At 38.0% G+C, this 24,262-nt stretch overlaps 1 protein-coding gene across 1 annotated transcript in view; it reads right to left on the bottom strand.

Moving 5' to 3' along the window:
• Mrc1 (mannose receptor C-type 1) overlaps positions 1-24,262 on the bottom strand; it is a 77,553-nt gene that overhangs the window by 13,535 nt on the left and 39,756 nt on the right. Inside the window, exons 11-22 of the mRNA XM_048367768.1 lie at positions 21,800-21,948; positions 19,187-19,386; positions 16,761-16,888; positions 15,217-15,304; positions 13,073-13,217; positions 10,860-10,901; positions 9,739-9,902; positions 8,236-8,303; positions 6,748-6,848; positions 5,916-6,058; positions 5,442-5,556; positions 1,890-2,056 (exon numbers count right to left, since the gene is read on the bottom strand). Coding sequence (XP_048223725.1) covers positions 1,890-2,056; positions 5,442-5,556; positions 5,916-6,058; positions 6,748-6,848; positions 8,236-8,303; positions 9,739-9,902; positions 10,860-10,901; positions 13,073-13,217; positions 15,217-15,304; positions 16,761-16,888; positions 19,187-19,386; positions 21,800-21,948 — 1,510 coding nt within the window. The remainder of the gene's footprint in view (positions 1-1,889; positions 2,057-5,441; positions 5,557-5,915; positions 6,059-6,747; positions 6,849-8,235; positions 8,304-9,738; positions 9,903-10,859; positions 10,902-13,072; positions 13,218-15,216; positions 15,305-16,760; positions 16,889-19,186; positions 19,387-21,799; positions 21,949-24,262) is intronic.

The following is a 24,262-nucleotide window of genomic DNA, read 5'->3' as shown; positions in this document are numbered from 1 at the left end:
TGGACACACATTATTCCTAGTGCCCAAATGTAAGATCATCCTACTTTACCATCTATTCAGTCCATCATTTCTTTCCACCTAACTTTTATCCACCTCTTCTGCAGATCCCACACCTTTTAGCTCTGCCCATCTTAAATAAAAACTCCATAGATTGGGATGCATTTTAGATATAGACCTGAAATGTTACCAATTGCTAACAAAACTTAGGAACTAAAACTCTAGAAGGATATAACATCTAGTACATACAAATTCTCATTATTCCAATCCAGAAATATTATTAAAAGGAAATGAGCACAATCATTTTTTCCTTGTTAACTTGACTTGTGAAAGTATTATTATAGCCAGGCACAGGTGGCTCACAAGTGTAGTCCTAGCTGCTCAGGAGGCTGAGATCTGTGGATCACCAAAGCTGGGCTGTACAGGAAAATCTGTGAGATTCTTATCTCCAATTAATTATTGAAGGAGGAGGAGGAGGAGGAGGAGGAGGAGGAGGAGGGAGGAGGAGGAGAGGAGGAGGAGGAGGAGGAGGAGGAGGAGGAGGAGGAGGAGGAGGAGGAGGAGGAGGAGGAGGAGGAGGAGGAGGAGGAGGAAAGAAGAAAGAAGATCACACACAGAGTTTCAGAGTCACTATCTTATACAGGTAGAAAGCGTCACTTCTTTGTAATTTTACAGAGGACTACATCAGGGCTGAGAAATACTCTCTACTTGAAGAGTTTGCCTTTTGGAGTTTACATGATAGTCTAACAGCCAAAAGTAAACTCAAAATGTCACATGAAGACTTTATTTGCCAGTGTTGCTATCCAGCGATTGTAGCATGTGTTGGGCTTTTTAAATCTATCTTATGTAATCATTATACCTTACACTATAATGTTGCACATGGATCTAAGTGCTCTAACTGCATTGATTCTTTTAAACTCTTTCTCATCCATGATTCTGCCCCTCATGTAGACAGGGATGTGAGCATAAAAAGTCACATCACTTGCTTAAAACCACACTGCTTATAAATGGAATGAAGGCCTTCAAGACCCAGCCACTCAAGCCCACACATGAATGTCTACTGCCTCACAGTGAAGGAATGACAAGCATCTTAAGGATGGGAGAGTTGCTTATTGATAAAGATACCTAAAGGAAGGGAATATTGAAAACGTAGGTACTGCCTTGAATGGATGAAATACCTAGAACCATTCTAGACTGCCATGAAGAAGAGTTAGGCCAGTATGCCAAAGGTGCAGAACAGGAAGATGGGAAGGAGCTTGCTTATTCTGGTGAGTCATGTATCCTAGTTCACCAATTTTAAGACATGCATTTTTATATATTAACATTTCTGAAATAGGCAATACATCCCATATCAGCAATATCTAAAGGTCTAATTGGAATTTTAGTGGCACATACAACAGTAAATTTTTCAATTGATGTTGTCTTAAGTGTGATAAAATGTTATAAGTCTTTTAGATTCTAGACTTTTCCTCTTGGACCTAATCCATGCTCCTTATTGTTTAGAGTAGTACAAATGTGATTTTCTTGAACTTATGACTTAGTCCAGATACACTTACTTTTCCATTGAACTGAGTTACTGCAATTACTTAACCACATGGAGATAACTAGAGGTATAGCTTCAGCTGTTAGCTCTAGTCTCCTAAAAGCATGAAATCATCCAACTACCCCATTGGCTATCCCTGGTCCAACTCTTCAGCAAGAAAATACTATTCTCTAAGTTTCATCTCTACTTTTTTCCCTCTTCCCCTTCCCTTTAAGGTGGAAATATGAGAAAAATTATGCCCCAATTATGCATCCTTTCTGTTTTCTTTTTCCATAAGACAGTAATCAGTAACAAGATGAATCCACACAGGGGATAGTAGGGAGGGAGGAGGGAGGAAAGCAATCCTTACATCTTCATAGGACAGGCTGCTTCTCCTTCCACCAGGGTAGCCTTTCCCCCAGTTTGTATAATGAACTCCTCGGCCATCAGTCCAAAGGAATGTATGCTCTGAATTGATGTCATTCAGTCCAGTCCAGGCATTGAAAGTGGAGTCCTTCATGTGATATGTAAGAAAGGCTAAAGGGAAAGTTCACAAGATGATTTCACACTCTGGGAGCTACTATTCAAAACAGAGAAGATGTGTTCCACATATCCAGCTCAAAATATGGAGCACAGGATTCAAGTCTTTATTATTATTTACAAGCACCTACCATCAAAACAAATCCTTTCTCCCCTTTACATGGTGTTAGAAATTGAACTTTAAAAATAAAGAAATTTCTCACAATGAAAGTCTAGGTTTCTATTTGCAGATAGCAAGTTGTGCCTTGCCAAGGGAATCAAGGCAAGGGACCAAAAGAAGTCAAAGTCCATCCACAGCATAGTTATTCCCTAGGTTGAACCACCCCATCTGGGTTGTGGCTGCCTACCAGGCTGGAGAAAAAGGTACATATTTATAACTTGTGAAACGTCATCCCTATGAGAATAATCTGACCATACACCTTTGGAATCCTCTCCTTTATATGCCATAATTTAGTTTTAATATGTTTGTGTATACATGTATATGAATCTGTATATATTTACATATATATTTATAATTTAGATTGAATTTCCACATATGAGAGAAAACATGTGCCATTTGTCTTCCTGAGCCTGAATTACTTCACTTAACATAATTTTCCAGGTCCATCCATTATCCTGCAAATTATATAATAACATTTTTTCTGATGGATGAGTAAAATTCCATTGTGCATATAGAACACATTTTCTTGATCCATTTTTCCATTTTAGGGCACATGGACTGTTTCCATACCTTGGCTATGGTGAATAGTACAGCAACGAACATGGTTGTACAAGTGTCTCTACTGCATCTTGATTTGTAACCTTTTGTATAAATGCCCAAGAGTGGCATTGCTGGATTATAGGGTAGCTCTATATTTAGTTTTTTGTAGAAACTTCAAATTGCCTTCCACTTTACATTCCCACCAGCAGTTTAACAAAATGAATACCTAGAGACTACAACATGTATTTTCAAGAAGTGAGGGGAATTAAAGGAAGGGGGAGGACAAAGATAAAATTACGGATGAAGCAGGTATACTAGTCAATGTCTAAATGCATTAATGGAACAAGGTAAATGTATGGGATGGGTAGAGATGGGAGAGATGGGGAAATGCTGACAGAGATGACACTGACCAAGATGCATACACTCACAAACTGACATGTTGAATTGAAACCCTTTTGTATGGCTATTTAAGGGTTTATTTTTTTTAAAAGACTAAAGATCATATTAAATAATAATAAAAATAGCTAGGGGAAAGACGGCTTGGAACCTAGAAAAGTGCTGAAAAATCAAAGCTATGTATCAAGACAAGAAGCATTGGATTTTCAAATGATAGCTATCTTGACTGCCAAAACCAAAACGCTACCCAGTTGAGATACCTCCTGGGCAGGCACCTCTTTAGGGATCAGTGGCCATAAACTGACTTTTCCTGGCCCTATAAATGTGCTACTGCCTTGGATGAGAAGAAAAAAAGGAGATATACTCTTCTTCCAATGTTTTCCAATGAAATAGCATGGGTAGGTAGTTATTTTTGGTTTATTTTATGTCTTACGATTGCAACGTTTGCCTATCCTCTACTTGAAATGAAATGGGAAAAAGCTTTACCTGTCAGCATTCAGCACTGACATTTCCTTTACTGCCAACAACCGCAGTAAGAATCCAACGTGTCCCTGTTTTGCCAGGAATAATAATATATTATCTCAAAATCATTTCCTTCTGCACATCACTATTACTTGGGTTCTAATTTCATTATGCCAGGAATCAGCACTTTGTGGTTAAGAGAAGAACTCGATTATTGTGTTTCTCTGCTTGGTAGCTAAATCCCAGAGTACAGCAGGCCGGTGAGAGAAATATGACTATCATCTTCCTGTAATGGCTATCACTTGGCTTTTTCCTTTCAGTGTCTGGTAAGTCGTTGAACCTATCCAGAGTTCTCAATGGAAGCTTGGCTGGTTTGCTGTTCAATGCATTTGGAGAGAGCCCACTGTCGCATTCACAAAGCAAACATTTGGAAGAGCACCATACTGGTTTCTAGTGTCTTTTTTAAAATTTCTTGTGCTTTTTTCAGATCTAATATTTGGAGTAGTAAGTGATTTGGGAAGTTGAAGAAATTGAGAATGAAAGGGAACTTTAGAGAATATCCAGTCTATAACATAAATATGTACACACAGCAAGCATCTACGGAACAACTCTCCTTCATGATATCATGGCCAGCACAGGTGCTTCTATATAGTCCAATTGAGCACACACACTCTTGCCCCAGCAGAGGGATTTTCAGTTCTTGGAAAAGCCCCTCTCCCTCAGGAAGCAGTCAAGGGGATGAGTCCTAGCTGTTGGAATATCCTCCTCATTTTGAGCCTATTTATTTCCCTGTAGTAGCCATTCATGGGTTCTAGAGCTTTCATTGGAATGGCTCAGAGGGAATCTTTGAAAATCCATACTATGTACTTCCCAAGTTGTTTGAGAGTCTTTGATCCATAACAACTTCAGTGGTTCCCAAGCCCTTTATGGGTTGAATCTGACTTTCCTGTCATTGGTCATCATTCCCTTCTTAAGGCACAAATCACAAATTTAACCCAAAACCTATCTCAGCAAAAGTGGCCCCCAAAAGTCCACACACAGTGGTAATTACTTTTTTCGGTCTGTCATGGGGCTTGAACTCAAAGCCTGAATGCTGTCCTTCAGCTCTTTTGGCTCAAAGATAATGCTCTATCACTTTGAGCCAAGGCTCTACGTCTGGTATTCTGGTGGTTAATTGGAGATAAAGTGTCATGGACTTTCTTGCCTGGGCTTGCTTTGAATTGCAATGCTCGGATCTCAGCCTCCTGAGTTGCTAGAATTATAGGCATGAGCCACCAGCACCAGGCAGTGCCTTTGTTTTAACAGTGGAATGAAGACTGCAATCTGTTCTACAGATACGCAAGTGCTCTCCTTCAGAACTCTCCACTGCTCCTGTCTTATCAACTTTTCCCCCAAATCAAAGTCTGTATTGAAAAATATCATTTTTACTGAATTATGAATTATATAACTAAGTCCCTGGAAGAGAAATAAATGAGAATTTAGTAATTATTCATTTTATCCTTAATGCTACTCTTCTTTGAATTTTCAGAGACAAACTTTTTGGAGACTGGATAGGATTTAAGCTGGCAGCCACAAGTTTAATTCTGAAATCCATTCTTCACAGATAAGGGAGGTCCCTGACTCAGCCTCCTGAAAAACAACTTCCAAAGTAATAATAATAATAATTAAAAAAATACTAATACCTGCTGTGTGGATTTGCTACAAGAATTGAAAAAAAAACAAATAAAATCATTCTTAATATGTATTTGATTTTTTTCCCTCACTACTCTTTACTCCAATATAATCAGCAATAGCCTATTCAAATTCATTCAAGGGCCCATATACCTTGCTCTTTTTCATTCTGTATGGACACGAGATTCCCTTTAAATCCTTTGCAAGCCTTCCGTGCATCTTGCCAATTTTTTTTCTCCTCTTGGACAAACCCAAAGATTTTGAAACACTGAGACAGAAGGGGAAAGAAAGATGGTTAACTAAAGATGACAAAGCTTGTTCTAAAGAAATCAAAACAACTCATGAAGTTTATAGTTCAATGATAACTAATCCCAAGTAGGGATTTTTTAAAATTAAAAGTCAGCTTTGTGACCCACAAACTTTCTTTGCAAAGTCTGCTTCTCTCCTTGAGATAAAAGGTACAATTATTTGGATAGTATCTCAAGAATGCCCTTCATTTCTCAAATACTCAAGTATTTTTCTTGACAAAAAAATGGTCCAAAATGATGATATAGGCAAAAAGTTAACTTTTCATTTGTCACTTTGCATCTGTCACAATGTCACCATTGCAACCAATTCTCCTAGTACCTTGTTATTATACCAATTCCAACCTTCCTTACAGCCGCCTGGGGTAGAGGCCGTAGTGGGCATGACTGTGGCATTGATGCTGCTGTTGTGGCGTTGGCAGATGAAGGCATTGGGATAACCACAGTTAATGTCATTCCAAAACCCTGGCAAAGAGCACAACACTGCAATTAGATATGTATGTTCATGTTTAAAAGTCACTTACTCTCTCTTAGAACTATAGTTAAACTTTTATAAGAATACTCCAAAACACAGGTTGGGGTAAAATCAAACTATTTTTACGCAAATGACTAGAAGGATCATATCTCTTTTCCTCTTTCCCTTAAACTGGTAATTGTTCAATTTTACAAAAGTTCCTTAAACACCAAACGTGCACTCGGTACATACAGGTATTATGCAACTAGCTTTCACTAGTAATAATAGTCTAATGGTACCCCAGTATGTTTTCACATTCGACATGAATTTTTTACATGCATTACCCCATTTAATCTTCACCAAACTTATAAATTATAACACAATTGCCATTTTATAGAATAATAGGGATACTAAAGAAAGACGAAGAGATGATAGATGAGTATATTCTGGGTATATCCTCCATGTAAGAACATGAACAATATGATTCATAGTTTAGGAAGAAGTAAAATCACCAGTGTCATGCTTAGTGCTCAGTATATCTATACAATCTTGCTTACAAATCCAGCAGTCATGCTGCTAAAATTACAATTTTCTTTTCTTTCTAAAGTGAACCAGTTACTACTTGTAGCTTAAGAATATAGGAAATGGTATTGTTCCTCCCCGCCCCCCACAAATAATCAATTTCAAGAGGTTTATCTACCTGAATTTGTATACATGGTGACACAATTTTCGTCTTCATTTGCAAAGTTGGGTTCACCTGTGGCCCAAGCCACATAATCTACCTTGCTTCCATCCATCCAACTGGAAAAGAAAATCCAAGCATTTTGCAATAGCTAGTCCCAAAGCAAATGGCTGCAACCTAGAATGTCTCAAGGGCACAGGATGCTAAGGAAACGGAAGTTGACTTTGAGAGGCTGGCAGGAAATACCAGATGCCTGGGCACTTGGGATGATCTAACACGTTGTGCTCTCCTGAAGCCTTTGGGTCAAATTTACCAACAACGTCAAGTTGGATTTCATCTTGTACAGGGTTGCCTTGCTTTGTTTAAGAATACCATCAATAGAAATTCAGAGGCTGTGAGAGGCATGAGGCTCCCATCAAATGAGAGTCTCCTGCTTCAGACATGATTTTGAAAATGGTGCTTCTCTACAAAAATAGCAAACATTGCTAATGTTTAGAAATGATCAGCTTAAGTTTAGGTCTCTGCTACTGAAACATGGCCAATAAAAGTCTCATAGAAGGTGTGTGACTAAGATATCAGTATATGGCCCCACAGACGTATGTACTCAAATTCAGGAGAACATAGTTATTAATGAATGAGGAAAGAGCCCCCCCCTCAATATACTTATTTCTTCCATCTTGCACAGGGTTTTCCTGGCTCCTATGTCTATTAGAATATAGGACATATATTCATTTAGAAGGAAGAGTACTTCAAAGCGATGTTGCTAAGAAAAGTAGTGAGTGAGGGCGCAAAAAAACTGTCCTTTGGTTTGGAGTACTAATATTTGTTCAAATAGGATCATAATTTAAAAATTAAATTTAGTGCTCATATCTATCTAATATGCCTTCTTAGTCAATGATGTACTGTAAGAAAAGACAAATACATTTGTTTCACCATTAAATCCAATTTGGGGTTGAGAATTATTAATGTTGAAATATTTAATAAGATTACTTGAAATTCCTTTTCTTAGGGATATTTTTCAGATTAAGGACACTGTAGAATTTATTTTCATTGACAAAGATGCACTACATTTATAAACTGTTTTGTTGAATGTTGCACTTATAAACTGCTTTGTTGAATGTCATTCCTTTGTACAAGTATTTAAAGATAATATGTATAGCTGGGAATATGGCCTAGTGGTAAAGTGCTCGCCTCCTATACATGAAGCCCTGGGTTCGAGTCCTCAGTACCACATATATAGAAAAAAGCCAGAAGTGGAGCTGTGGCTCAAGTGGTAGAGTGCTAGCCTTGAGCAAAAAGAAGCCAGGGACAGTGCTCAGGCCCTGAGTCCACGCCCCAGGACTGGCAAAAAAAACCAATCCAAACAAACAAACAAAAAGATAATATGTAAATATAAAGAAGAATAAAAATTACATTTCAAAATTTTTCAGCAAATGAAAAGCCTCAAAGCTAGGTACTTATCAGATCACTATTCTAAGTGAAATTGTTTTATCTTGATTTACTTACATGAACTTCTTATCCAAGCTGATCAATAAACCAATAAAATATGGTGTCTGCATACCATGCTTGTTTACCTAAAACATGAAAATTATGTGTAATTCAACTTAGGATCATATAATAAGGAGGTTCTTAAATAAATCCTGCATGTTACTTGGGCAGTCTATCTGAAACATTTAAGTTTAATTCTTCATAGGAATAGACACAAAAATGTGCACAGAAGAATTTAACCACATTTATTTATAAAAATAAATGCCTTAAGCATTGTTTAAAGCATTAACTGCCTGTAACAGCTGGGTGTTGAAGATATCTTTTACTTCTTCACAACTGTAGATGGGTTTGACACATAATCTATGATATAAGATATATATGTGTGACAAGAATTTCAAAGAAGGGCATATCCACAAAGAAAAGGCTAATTCAGACTACTTATACTATTTTAATCAAATGAATTTTTTGCTTTTTCTCTTCTTACTTTACCTGGCAAAAGGTACTCTTATGATTTTTTTTTTTTTTTTTTGGCCAGTCCTGGGCCTTGGACTCAGGGCCTGAGCACTGTCCCTGGCTTCTTCCCGCTCAAGGCTAGCACTCTGCCACTTGAGCCACAGCGCCGCTTCTGGCCGTTTTCTGTATATGTGGTGCTGGGGAATCGAACCTAGGGCCTCGTGTATCCGAGGCAGGCACTCTTGCCACTAGGCTATATCCCCAGCCCAATGATTTTTTAATTAAAAAGATATTGAGCCAAGAATTTCTAGAAAAAGAAATTTATACTTTCCATAATAGCTGATTATTTTGATACCAATCAAGAAAAAATTTTTTAAGAATTTTTTTTGCCAGTCCTGTGTCTTGAACTCAGTGCCTGAGCACTGTCCCTGAGCTTCTTTTGCTCAAGGCTAGCACTCTACCTCTTGAGCCATAGCACCACTTCCAACTTTTTCTGCTTATGTGGTACTGAGGAATCAAACCCAGGGCTTCATGCATGCTAGGCAAGCGCTCTACCACTAAGCCACATTCCCAGCCCCTCAAGAAAGATTTTTTATGTGAATAAAAATTTATGTTTGGCAGCAATATGATCCAAGGCATATTTTTAAATGAATGATTAACTGTATAATATACAAAGACCTTAGGCTTGAAATATAGCAATTAACTGACACATAATCTTGGAAAATGAAATTAAGCAACTAAACAAAAGTCAAGTATGGACCCTCAAGAGAGTCTAGACTGAAAAAATATTTCTGGATTATGTGACTCAGCACTACATAGTCAAAAAAACAAGCTATAACTTCCATATTGCATATTAAACTAATAAGCTATAACTTCCATACTGCATACTTAAACAATAAGCTACTACTCTTATTATGGCTCTGCTCAGGAACTCACATCATTATCCCTGCACTCAAAAGCTTCAAATTTAGCACAAAGTTTAAATTTATATCATGGGGTATAAGTTGTAGACATCATCTTTGTTCCTAACATGTCACTGTTGCTTTCTTTAGTTAATCATTTGCTTACATATTTCCATAGGAACCTCTTCATACTTTCGCTTTTAATAGTAACAAGGTCACCAAAATTCCTCTTGCAAAATGCTCGTGCATTATCCATGGTCTCCCTCTCTTTGCTAAAGTAGTACTGGTAATCTTTGTAAATCACCCACCCATCTTCTGTGACCGGTGGATCTAGAAAAAAAAACATGAGAAAATGTAAAGAGTTTTACTTAGATAAGTCTATGGTCATTATTGGGTAAAAGAACCACCAATGACACTTTGATCAACAAGGGAGCATAGTTGGAAGGCTTTATACACCATTCCTGCCATGTTTCAAGTTCAAGGAATAAGAATTCTGAGGAGTCAGGTTCCATCTCCAGGGGAGAAATAACTTACTACAGACAGAGTTGGGTACATCAGGATAGAATTGGAGAATGAAGAAATGCAAGAACGCTTCTAAAGCTCCGCCAAGTTATGGAATTTGGGGTTTCTATGCTAAAGGAGCAGAACAAGAGCCCCAAGGGGCCAACTTGTAAGCCTGGAAGCTTACTATTGTAAGGATTTTGTAGCTGGAATTAAATCACAGATCTTAAGAAAGAGATTAAATCGGTAGATTCTAAATGGAATGCAAGTTCCTGATGGAGGGATACCGAGGCAGATCAAAGTACAGCAGATGGCAACCAGACAACTGAAACAAGGTAAGGTACTATGTTGCTTGGTTTGGATCAATGAGTTCAGGGAATGTGCTCTAAAAGGTGGCAAAAACAAGAAACACGTCTCTAAGAACCTCTGGAGGGAGCCTGATTATTTAGTCATGTGGATTTGGTCCAGTGAAACTCATTTGACATTTCTGATTTCCAGAACTACATACATGTTGTTTAAACCACCAAGAGAGTTGGTTACGATACCCATTGGTTGTGTGCTAAAGAAAACACTTGGATGCTTGGCCTTGATTTATGAACCTATGGAAAGCTGAACTAATCAGATCTTGTGTTGGTGCACAGGGGCTTCTCCTGGAGACAAAATTCAACCTTTCTTGAGACTCAAATACTAGAAACTATTTTCACCCTTCTTAGGGGAATTGATTTTATTGAGAAAGAAAGAAGTAAGCGCTCCCTATACAGAGATCATAAAATATGGAACACTTACTTTCTTGTGGGGTTGGTGTTGGCTCCGGTTTTAGTGTTTTTCCTACAAAAGAAAAGTAGATGTAAAATGTGCACAAAGTTCTGATGATATAGATTCTGCTATTTGTCATGTGTCAGTATTTAAAAAAAAGTCTCTTCTGTTCCTTCTCACAGCCCTCATTTTACCTATGGTGTTATAGAGAACAAAATAAAGGAAAAGAGGAAATAAGATTTAAGCAGATCACACCCACTAGTGCCACAGAAATGGAGAGAGGGTTTCTAGGCATAGTCATTTAAATCCCAAGTGTAGATTTAAATTGCTCAGCTTTAATTTGTGAATGAAAAAGGTATTATTAACATAGGTAAATAGATGAAATATGTGAATTATTGCTGGACAGGGATGCTTAGTAGATACTAGCTTTCCAGTCAGATATCTTACAATTAGCTATGAAATTCCTGACAATTTCATTGAAACTATTTGATATGAACTGGTTATGTATATGTTTTTCATCCAAGGAATCTTTATTACTTGCTTAGATTACTAAGATTTAATAAATGTTTTTATCAGTATGTAGCTAATAATATATCTGGATTTTGTTGGAATGTGATCAGAGGATTTAGGTTACATAGCTCTTAGATTTCTATACTTTAAGATTTTTTTATTAGTATGTATTAAGTGTACATGGAGGTTTTGTTGTGGGAATTCCATATATTTATACAATGTTACCTTATCCGACTCACTCCCATTATCACTCTCCTTACCCCATTTTCCCTCTGATAGAAATTTCAAAAGTTTCATTGCTCAGTTTACATAAGTACACACAAAATACTTCATATTCATCCTCATTGAATCTGTTGTTTGCCCTTTCCCTCCCCATCATCCCTCATCAAAGTCTGTTTTATTTTCTAGAAATATGATTTCTTCCTTTCTTTCCTTCTTTCCTTCCTTCCTTTCTCTCTCTTTCTTTCTTTCTTTCCTTCTTTCCTTCTTTGTTTCTTTCTTTCTATCATCTATCCGTGTGTATTAATTATAAGTTTCACCATGCTATTTAGGACATGTATGTATTATAATTTAATCGACATAACTCCTTATAATGTTTAAAGGATACGACTGGTCACAGTTAGCTAAAAGACCTTTAAAAAAACATGTGGCTAACTAACTCATCTATTTGGAAGCTGAAAGGTCTATTCTAATCAGAAGGCAGCATAAGGAAAAGAACAGGAGTGGGATCGTTACTGTGATTCTCCAACAGCAGGGGGCAATGTGATTCCATTTATCTATTTAACAAATCTGGTGTTGACCTTTATTTTGGTTGGTGGGTAGCGTAGTTTATTGGTTTGTTTGCTTGATTATCTTCACCTGAGATCCTAGATCCTCAGACCTCAAGACCGACTTGGACATACGGAATACTTAAGAATCATCATCAATAGTAACCTCGTGGTCTAATAGCATCAGAGTTGTCCAAATTATGATGGGTATTAGTGCTGAACATTTGCTTCTGAAATCAGTACTTCAAAAAGTACAGAGAGCTTTACCTACTTGATGACTAATGTAAATCAGAAGTTGAAATTTCCTTGGTGGGCACCAGTGGCTTGTGCTTACAATCCTAGCCACTCAGGAGACTGAAATCTGAGGATTGTGGTTCGAAGCCAGCCTGGATAAGAAAATCTGTGAGGCTATTACCTACAAGTAGCCACCAAAAAGCCAAAAGAAGAGCTGTGGCTCAATTGGTAGAGCACTAGCCTAAAGAGGAAAAAAAAACCCTCAGGGACAGAACATAGGCCTTGAGTTCAATCCCCAGGACTGGCACATGGGTGCACGAGCGCACGCGCGTGCGCGCACACACACACACACACACACACACACACACGCACACAAAGAGAGTTGAAAATTTTTAAAAAGCAATCACATTGCCTTTTCATGACTATACTTTCCAGGATAGGAAGCTTGGCCTCTCCTGTCAGTGCAGAGCAAAGGCCAGACTCAGCTGATCATGGGAACAATTCTAGAGAATGTGACTCCTATCCAGGAATCCCGGTGCCTTTTTGATCTTCTGTTCCTTTGGAATGTTTGTCTGTTCCCAGCAACTTTTTTCTCACTGTATCAAAGGAGGTCCCCTGAGAGTTGCCTTAATCAGTTGCCTTATCCTCTTATTTTGTTTGTTTAATTGTACTAACTAGGGGAATATCGTGGGGTGTCAGAAGGCTAATGGGAAAAAGAAGAGACAATCATACCTTTTTGTATCTGGCAAATCCAGTTGTTAAGGTGTTCACAGTTAATATCATTCCAGGACATTCCAGGGTCACCCTTCAGTTCACCACAGTATTCAACATTTTGATAGTTATTAGGTTCTCCGTAAGCCCAGTTTTCATATGATACCTGGAATGACATTAGAGTTGGTCTTTGTTTAGAGGGAGGTGAGTGAGGCTGTATTAGAAGCATTAGATTGTAATCAGTAGCCATTTATGGCAGGCCTTTGCCAATCATCTGTTCAGACCACAAAAGAGGATTCATTTGCTTTAGCATCCATCCACTTTTCTTACCAGGAGCTTTGTTCTCAAAGCACAGGTTATGAACATGAGTGAGAAACATACAGCTTCTATTCTGTGGAAAATCTTCAAGTTGATTCATCAGTTGATATCTTATTACTATGTAGTTTTCTTTACTTTCATTAAATATAACAGATTCAAGGGCCATAAAAGAAAGGTTTACAGAAAGAAAAAATACTTAACAAAAAGAAATAGTGGAAAAACTTAGCAAATAACTCCCTGTTTCTCAGCATTGGAAATTCCTAAATGTACATTATTAAGGGCGTGGTTGGAAGCTTTCTCTTTAACAGATAGGTAGGGAGGTAAGGATAAAGAAGCACAATTATTCCCATAAATTTTTTTTAAAAGCCCGTAAAATACTACTAACAAAGTTAGAAAACTTTGCCAAAATGAAGAGTGGAAATAAATGAAGGCTCTGATGTTTGGTGCTCTATGGAGTTTTGGTGGTGGTGGTGGTGGTGGTGGTGGTGGTGGTAGTGGGGGGGGGGGGGGCGTGAGCATGCATGTGCACGTGTGTGCTGGTCCCAGGGCTTGAACTCAGGGCCCAGGCGCTGTCCCTGAGCTTCATTGGCTCAAGGCTAACACTCTACTACTTGAGCTACAGCACCACTTTTGGCCTTTTCTGAGTAATTTATGGAGGATAAGTGTCTCACAGACTTTCCTGCCTGGGTTGTATTTGAACTGTGATCCTTAGATCTCAGCCTCCTGAGTAGGATAACTGGCATAAGCCACCAGTGCCCGGCTTCTATGGAGTTTTAAGTAAGCAATTAGAGCCACACAGCTTTTGGATTGAGCATAATGATCTCTTTCCCAGAGATCTAAACATAAAAATTCACATTTCAATGTAACCATTTAATAAGGGTGGGAAAACTTGTTTTGACTGCCAAGAGCCAAATGGATATTTAGATTACTATTCATGGGCCATACAAAATACCCATACTGGTAGCTGTCCACAGATAGCTCATCTCTGTCCATCATATACCAACTGATGTTATGGGCCTCTATGGCCCAGGGCTAGATGGCCCTCACTCCAAACCATCTTACTCTAGTTGCAGGTAGGTTATAAAAGGACATAGGATGAGAAATATACAAAAACAAATCCTTTGATGACTCCGCAAGTACTTGCCATCAAGTACCATGATTTCTCACTTCTCCAATTCTGAGAATGGAGAAGTGTACAAAAGTCTGACCGCTACTAAAGGGAATGTCAAAGTTGACTCCTTTCTTTGGGTCTATAGGAGCTGCAAAACACTCACTTGTGAAGAGGTCTAACAACACACCTGGTTTGTATAGAGCAAAGATTGTTTTAAGATAAACTAGTTGACGGTGGGTTGTTTGCTTCAGCTTTGTCATCATAACTATGCTTTTGGCAAACAGGGGCCAGAGTAAGATAGTAGTTCTAAAACTGAGTTTATTTTAATCACATGCTGTCTCAGGTTATCATAATGACCAGACACACTATGCACTAGGGCAAAGGAAAACAGCAAAATAAATACAGGACTACTTCAGAGTTAGCAACAACAGGATTGTGGATCATGTCCCACCCTGACAAGAGTCAGCAAGACCCTATCTAAATACAAGCCAGGAAAGGTAGCAGACACCTGTAATCCAAGGTACTCAGAAAGCAGAGTTAGGAGGATTCAAGTCCAAACAAAGCCTGCTTTATGGCTGTAAAGCAAACTGACTGAAAGTTGGGGGAATGGTTCAAGTAGTATAAGCTTGTTTAGCCATTACTAGGTTCTGGGGTCAATCTTCAACACCCCTACCCTGAAAAATAGATAAAAATAAAACACAATGGTAAGAAAGTGATAGTAAATCAGATTACTCACGGGAGAACCATCACTCCAGGTAAAACCCTCTGAAGGACTTCCATATGTCAATCCCAACCAGAACAGTTCATGGTAATTTCCACTGGCCCTGAAATCATAAAGAAAGCATATGCTATTGGCTATAACAAATATGGTAACCAAATGAGATTTGAAAATTACCTCCAAGACAGAAATTAGTACAAAAGTAAAGGAAGTTATTCACTTAATCTACACATTGTGCAATAGATGTGCATTTTGGTGTAATCCATGAATATCCTGAAAAGAGGCTACTGCTTGAGAACAAATCATTGTAACATATTAAAAGACAGGCATTCATTCATTCATTCATCTATCCATCCATCCAACACACATGTATTGCATGTCTTAGACTTTTACAGAGCAATTTCCTGATGGATTTCTATCTATAAAAGTGGTGGGAATGTAAACTGGTTCAGCCACTCTGGCAAGCAGTATGGAGATTCCTCAGAAGGCTCAATATAGAACTCCCCTATGACCCAGCAGCCCCACTGTTGGGTATCTATCCAAAAGCCCACAAACAAAATCACAGTAATGCCACCAGCACAACAATGTTCATCGCAGCACAATTTGTCATAGCGAGAAGCTGGAACCAACCCAGATGCCCCTCCATAGATGAATGGATCAGGAAAATGTGGTACATTTACACAATGGAATTTTATGCCTCTATCAGAAAGAATGACATTGTTCCATTTGTAAGGAAATGGAAGGACTTGGAAAAAGTTATACTAAGTGAAGTGAGCCAGACCCAAAGAAACATGGACTCTATGGCCTCCCTTATTGGGAATAATTAGTACGGGTTTAGGCAAGCCATAGCAGAGCATCACAAGGCCCAATAGCTATACCCTTAGAAACACATAAGATGATGCTAATTGAAATGAACTCCATGTTATGGAAACAAGTGATATATCACAGTTGTAACTACTTTCAACGTCCTATGTGTATGTGTAGTTTCTATTATTGATAATGTTTTGTATCACCTTCCTATGTTTGTACCTACACTATCTCTGTAATCTTATCTGAGTATATTGGAAACCGTGTTTACTGGTATTGGAAGTAGGAAATTCAAAGGGAATACCAAATTCGAGAGACACAGGGTAAAAAAAGAGAAATAACTACAAAAGCAATACTTGCAAAACTCGTTGGTGTAAGTGAACTGAACAACTGGGGGGGAGGGAAAGGGGGGGAGGGAGGGGGGCATGAGGGACAAGGCAACAAACAGTACAAGAAATGTATCCAATGCCCAACATATGATACTGTAACCTCTCTGTACGTCAGTTTGATAATAAAAATTTGAGAAAAAAAAAAATAAATAAATAAAAAACAACAGCTAAAAAAAAATAAAAATAAAAAAAATAAAATAAAATAAAAAAAAAGAACAGGATTTTGAGCCCAAATGAAATCAAAACAGGTTGGTAGTATAATTGCTTGAAGTTGCAGCCTGAAGCAACCATTTCAGAAATCTTTTCTGAACGTAATCAGCACCAAGTAGGTAAGAACAAAGAGAATTGTCTAGAAAAGGTACTTACGTGATCAATCTCCATATTGTTAGTTGCTCCTCTTTGTTGTTGATACTAGCTAGCTCTCCACCCAGAGCTCGACAAAAATCTCGAGATTCAAACCAGGTTTTCTTCTCATGTTTTCCTCTTGCAAACAGCTGAAGATTATAAGATTTCAGAAATTATGTTATGCTTCATTGCTTATAAAATCAAGAGCAATAATCATTTGCTTTTGCTGGCACTTCATTTACAGAAAAGTAAAGCATTGTAATTTTCCCCCAAACAATGTAATTCTCTTGATTAAAAGCAATTTAGAAGTAGCTATTTGGGTAGCCAAATTTGGGAGATGATTTTGTTGAGGAAACATTAGAGAATAAAAGCATTTCTACCACAGGAGAAGTCAGAGTGGAATCTTAGGAGCAGAAAGGATATAAATGAGATACAGAGCTCACTGGGAAAGGAAGACAAGAGTAATTTGGTTAAGTGTGAAGATGCCTTTGAGATACAAAATCATTAATACATTTTTAAGATAAGGAAAACAAAAATGAATAAGGAAGACTACCTCCCTGGAACTGTGCCAGATTTTGTTGTTCTATTTTGCTTAAACAGTGAGTTTCTTGGCAGACTTTCAACGTTTTGCAGGTGGCATCCTTCAGAACTGCCTTACCTCTTTTTCCTAACAGTTGCATCTTTTAACAACTATTGAACACACACAATGACAGACACTCACAAGGAAGAAACTGGTTGTTAAACTAAATTTAATAGATTTTATCATCTAGTGACTGTGTCATATGCTATGGAAGACAGCAGAGCCATAGAATAAATGGAATCCACTGGGACAAACTGAGATATTGGTAGGCCAATAGGCAAACAGTATCGGAGAGTTTTTAAATTTTCATTCATCGCCTCTCACGAGTCCATTGTCTTAACATCACAATGCACTCATGGAGAAAAGGGATTGCTTCCAGTGGCCTTTGTCTGCTCAGGTCATCAGTAAACCCGAACTGGACTTGATCCATCTCAGTAGAGTTCTCTTGAGCAGTTTCCATGTTTGTAGCTCTCAAGCTTCCTGAGTACCTCAACTTACAAGGCTCACATATCTGATTTGTATTCCTCCTCAGATGAGCCATTTACAAAATCATTTGCCTTAGTCCAGTATAAATTACGCTGTTAACTCTGACTGGCCAAATTGCACTGAGCAGAACTCATTAATATCTGTTCTTACTAGTTGGGTAAGCAGCTCAACTGCCTAAACTTCCCCTACCCTTCTGGATTAGAGAGGACTCCATAGCTTCATGCTCACACGTGTGGCTTTTTAAAAACTTTTTCAATGCTGTCAATTTAAGGGGCCTCACATGCTAGGCAAGCTCTCTGACCTGTGTCCCCAGGCCCTGATGGAAGTCTTGCAAATCTCTTTTACAAAGCATATCCCAGGAATAAGCCATTCAAAGGGACTGAATAAAAGATATCCTGAGAGCAGGTCTACGGCCATACCACCCTGAATGCACCCGATCTCATCTGAGAGCAGGACAATATTATTAAGCAGTGATGTTTTCCAGACTGATAGATAATTCAACTCCTTAATTCAGAGGGATTTGTATTTGTATTGTTTTTGTTCCTGTATTTGTTTGGCTAAGTATTTATTCCAGTAAACTTCATTGCACAAGGACAAAATGGATGGTCACACCTAACAATGTAGGAGATACTAGTAAGATGCTGAATTACCATTTAAGTAGCATTGATAGACCATGCGTTCCTACCTATTAGCCTTTATCTCTTCACAGTATAAGCAGTTGGATATAAATCTGAAAAAAATGGAGCATTTTCTTTACAATGCCTGGAGGGAATAATTACAGCCTAGTTCATCAGTTAACTAAAAACTCAGGCTCTATGAGGAAGGCAAAAAGGAGATGATGCAAAGGATCTTGATCAAAGTGAAAGGAATCGTCACACACCTATAATAATCTTAGCTACTTAGGAAGCAGAGATAGGAGGTCTATACTAAAAGCCTGAGACCCTATCTGCAAATCTAAAAGTATGGCTCAAATGATAAAGCACTTACCTAGCAAGACCCAAGTTCAAGAAACAAACAAAAGAAGATGAAGAGAATCAGAAACTTAGGATAGAAGTAAAAGAGGTGAGACGTGGAGAGGGAAAAATGATGATGAAGCAGACTTCTGTGAGTTGTGTCTTCTTGCTGGTTTGTTTTTGTTTTATTTTTGTTTGGGGCCAGATTCCATTAGTCACTAATGGACTCCAAAGAATTTTTAAGAGCAATTGATATCCAGGCAGTCTCCTAATCAAGAGCACAAAATTTCTGCCAGTGGAATCTGGGTAAAGCAGTTTTTGTTTTCTGATTTTTTTTCTCGTTTGTTTTTATTCCTTGAGGGTGGGGGAGTTCTTGATTAGATTGGTGGATACTCCGATTCTTTATCTACTTAGTAATCGATACCTGCCTTGAAACACAAGCTTGTTTTACTGGAGGCACCCCAATCCTCTGGACATTTGGGCTCGGGAGTTGTGGTGGGCTCCGGTGGACGAGTTACTCCCTCTGCCCAGTGTTTACACACAAACTTGGCTTTTTCATCACATTTCAAGACATCCCATAAGCCTCCTGCAATCCCAGTTCTCATGGCCACACATCCTGCTTTTCGCCCTGCATGAAAACAAAGTATGATTCAATCAGTAGGTGCTTGCTGAAGGGCTCCTGTGCTCCCAGAAGACAGTACAAGGTTGAGTGGGAAGGTACGCCGTAAGTCCTGCGGACAGTGATACAATGGAGAGGTCTGTCATTAGGATTGAGCAGTCAGTTTGTGCCCTTTCAAACCATTTATTTTCAAATCATTTATGTCTTTTATTTGTGTGGTCTATACCTCAGCCCCAGTAGGTAGGATTATGATCTGAGGTACAAGGAGCTTTGATCCTATTTTGTATTACTGATACTCGGCAGCATATCATACACAGGCATCTAATGATACTATACTAATGGTAGGATCAAATTTTCCATAATGGCAAAAATAATGGTGTTTCCCTCTGGGCTGGCTTCCTGCCTTCCCTTTTGCACATTTTATTGTTTCAGAGCTCCCCCTTCCACTCTAAGGTCCATAGAGAGCCAATTTTCTTTTATCCTTTTTATTTTTATTTTTTATGTATTTATTTTTTTTTTTTAGGCAGGATCTTGATGTGATCCAGCTAGCTCCAAACTCACTCTAACCCTGCATGAAGCTCCTAATTATCCAGTCTTGGTCTCCTGAGTGCTAAGATCACAAACATGTGCCACCACACCCAGCTAGAAGCCAGGTTCTTCATAGATTTCAAAACAAGACAGCTCCAGGAGAGATTTTAAGGAAGTTGCTCAACTATTGTACACTCGCTTCTTCATGTTAAAATGCAAACAATTGGTCTTTATAGAGTTATGGTCTAAATTTTAAAAAGCCTATCGAATAAAATGATGATAGTATGAAGTTTAATAGTTTTATCAGTCTGCTTTATAAGTATGGCTATTTCCAATTAGTAATTGGCCAAGATTAGAGTTTTAAAATGGTATCAGGACTCTTTTTATTAGTAGCATTGTAAAGAACAGTAGTATTTAAATTTCATTCTCACAGTTCTTAGACACATTGCTTTTAGCATCTGTTCTCTAAAATTCTGTATTTCCTAATACCCAAAGGGTTTTCGCTGGTTCTTATGGTCATCTCCTCCTCTTAAAGTCAAACTTCCTTCAATGGGAACCATCACTCTTTTACCAAAGATGTCCTCTGACAATGGCTACAACTGATCTCAGGCTCTACTTTGGTCAGATTTTTCCTCCTTAAGATATCTGTTCCCAGATTCATTTCTTAGAACTGGAAGAGCATGAAGTCAAAGAAAAGCTAGACTATAAGAGTTACTGCTGTCAAGATTGTTGTTTTTAAATCATGCATTCCATTTTTAATATTCTACCCAGCTTCAAAAAATCTATTTTTCACAACATTTAATAATTAAACAAGGATTGCATTGTTAAGATTAGGGATCCATTTTTCTTATTGAAAACTGAGGGGGGGGGGGTTGGGGATATGGCCTAGTGGCAAGAGCGTTTGCCTCGTATACATGAGGCCCTGGGTTCGATTCCCCAGCACCACATATACAGAAAACGGCCAGAAGAGGTGCTGTGGCTCAAGTGGCAGAGTGCTAGCTTTGAGCAAAAAGAAGCCAGGGACAGTGCTCAGGCCCTGAGTCCAAGCACCAGGACTGGCAAAAAAAAAAAAACAGAAAACTGAGGGGAGTGCAAATTCAAAAAAAACCCAGAAATTAGAATGTGTTTGAACAAGCAATAATTTCATACACTTGATACACTTGAACTATTTAGGTTTTGACTCAAACAAAATGAACTATTTTTGTTATTGAATGCTCTGAACATCATGTTGTGATACTATGCCAATGGTTCCTGTGTAGAGAGAAGACGAGGAATCTTTCAGAGTCAATTTCAGAACTACTTACAATCCCTAACAAAAGCAAATGAAACGTGGTGCCCCATATCTAAGTCACACTGATCTGGCGACCACAGAGATTCATCTAAATTGCTGCTTGGGTGTTTTCTGGTCACATTAAGGTTTTGGATTCCCCCTTTCCCTTGCGCAGTTATTAGAAGGATAAAAACAAATTCCATGCAGATAAAGGGTTAACCATAAAGATGAGGTATCTCTTTTGTTGTTGTTTTAGTGGGACTGGGATTTAAACTCAGGGCCTTACACTTACTAAGCAGGAGCTTCAACCACTTAAGCCTCATCTCCCACCCTGAGATAAGGTGTTGGAATTCCACACAAGCACTCTCCTTAGTGCCATCACTATAGCACACTAGTATTGTTATTCACTGTATACAAACACCTCATAGCTACCTCTTATAGTTTTTAGTTTTCAGACACAAGTAAACCATTTGGAACATTCTCGTTGTACTTGTCATTTTCCAAGACCAGTACCAAAGAATGGAGCAACTTTTTCTCCCCTGGAGAGGAACACAGGGGCTCAAGAGGCCTTGCTTGACAGATTCTCAGGGTAGATAAAATCCGTAAGCAGAGCAAAGCACATACCTGGCATGTCCGAATTCCAGTGGGTGAACTGCACATCCTCTGCCACCGTCCACTGAAATGTGCCTTTGTTTTGTATATCTGAAAGTCCTGTCCAAAAGTATTTCTCAGGCCTCAATCCAACCAAGCTAGTCAGGAATGCTTGTTCATATCTTTTTTTAAAAAAATCAAACATTAGGTAGTGTTTAGAAACATTTACCTGATTTTTCTGAATGAAAATGATAAGAAAGTTCATCAGGAAAACAATCCATTTTCAGATTATGTAATTGGAACAAAATTATTGGCATGGAAAGCATTTCAGTTCTATTCTGCTTGAGCTATGATAGAGTTGGTTATTCCAGCCCACTGCATTATACTTACAATCACTTTAAGTATAATAAAGTTCACTAAAGAAGTATAAGTTTACAAAGGGAAAGTATCATATAGCTGAGTAAAATTAAATCTTTCAAATACCCTCAGCCGTTTCTCTAGTCTTCGCTGAGCTCTTTGCCTTTCTTCAAAATAACAGCACTTTGGAGCCAGACCCAAAGAAACATGGACTATATGGTCTCCGTTATAGGGAATAATTAGCACAGGTTTAGGCAAGTCACAGCAAAGGATCACAAGAGCCCAATAGCTATACCCTTATGAACACATAAGATAATGCTAAGTGAAATGAACTCCATGTTATGGAAACGATTGTTATATCACAGTTGTAAATACTTTCAACGTGCCATATGTAACTGTAGCCTCTATTATTGATGATGTTCTTGTATCACCCTCCTGTGGTTGTGCCTACACTATCTCTGTATCTTATCTGAGTATATTGGAAACCGTGTATACTGGTATTAGAACCAGGAAATTGGAAGGGAATACCAAAATCAAGAGACACAGGGTTAAAAAAAGACAAACAACTACAAAAGCAATACTTACAAACTGTTTGATGAAAATGAACTGAACAACTGAACAACTCATGGGGGGGAGGGGGAAGGGAAGGAGGGAGGGGGAGGGGGGAATGAGGGACGAGGTAACAAACAGTACAAGAAATGTATCCAATGCCTAATGTATGAAACTGTAACCTCTCTGTAATTCAGTTTGATAATATATATATATATGAGCACTTTGAAAACTAAGAGGAGAAAACTATAACAATTTTGTAAATGTTTTATATATCAGTTCATGTTTTAAACAGATTGTGTACTCTACCCAATTCTCAAGTAAGCAAGTAAAACAGTAGTACAAATGGAATTATCTACATGGATTTTTTTTTTTTGCCTCCTCAATTTCATTCTCAAGTCTCAGATCTGAAACAGAGAACCACAAAAAAATAACAAGGAAGCAGAAAATCGATCTCAAGAAAGAGCTGGGGCAGAATCGTAAATTCTCACACTTTCTCTTCCTTCCTCTTCTCATCTTTGGAGCTAGCATAAGTTGATAACAATGCAATTCAGTTGGCATGGCAACCACAAATTTCCTTCATCAACTAATATGAATCAATGGAGGCAGCAACACAGACATATGTCTCTTTCTGGAACAAGAGGAAAGTGGAAACCAAATCTTTCAGGAGCACTAGAGACTCCAGAGCAGAGAAGGAACCTACAGAGCCTTGGTCATAACATAATATTTATTTGACTTTAGGCTGGATAATTCTATACCCCAAGTAGAACAAACAACAGCTTCAATTGCAAGTTATTTTTCTTAAATGTCTAAAAATTAAACTGAACAACAGTGAGCTCCTACCTATCTATCTTTAAAAATACACAAGAAAAAAATAGAAAAAATGTAGTGAAATATTGAACATATTTCTCCAATAGCTCACCTATAATGTGTCCAAGAACATATCCATATGGTACTTAATTGTGAGCCATTTTTGTCGCTTGTAAGATTAAAACTATCTGCATGCTGATTTTTCAAGTGTTTGCTTATGTCTGTGTGCTATTATGCTGCACACAAGAGGGAAAAATGAGTTGAAGTACAATTCTTTTATATTCACTGTATATTATACATATGATATTTAGTTATATGAAGAGATTTCAATTCAACATATCAATTTATGACTACAATGAATCTCGATAAATATTGCCCCTTTATAGCATTTTGTCAATGAGTTCTAAACATTGGTGTCTCCTAGATTTTTACTGCATGTGCCTTGAAAGGACCCTAAATATAATTTACTGTGCCAAAACTTAATAATATTTATCCTCTTTATAGTAAATAAAATAGACATTTTAAGTTTCTTAGGTACATAATCCAAGCTTCAACAGCAGAAGAAAGAGCACAATAAGTGAACACAAAGATGGAGAGGACATTAGCCATCAAAGGTACATGAAAAACTCGGCCCCTTTGATGTCCTTGACCTATCAGTCTATTACCTAAGCATAGTGAAGGGGGGAGAAGAGGAAAGATGGAGAAAACCAACTATTCTGTGTGATATATATTTCTTTCGTTTTTCTCATAGATCACAGGCTTCTAATTTGAACCCACTTT

The sequence above is a fragment of the Perognathus longimembris genome, chromosome 18, assembly GCF_023159225.1.
Source record: "Perognathus longimembris pacificus isolate PPM17 chromosome 18, ASM2315922v1, whole genome shotgun sequence".
In the NCBI taxonomy this organism is placed as follows: domain Eukaryota; kingdom Metazoa; phylum Chordata; class Mammalia; order Rodentia; family Heteromyidae; genus Perognathus; species Perognathus longimembris.
Note: the sequence above shows the minus strand (reverse complement) of the source record. Positions and strands in the feature narration are given on the sequence as shown.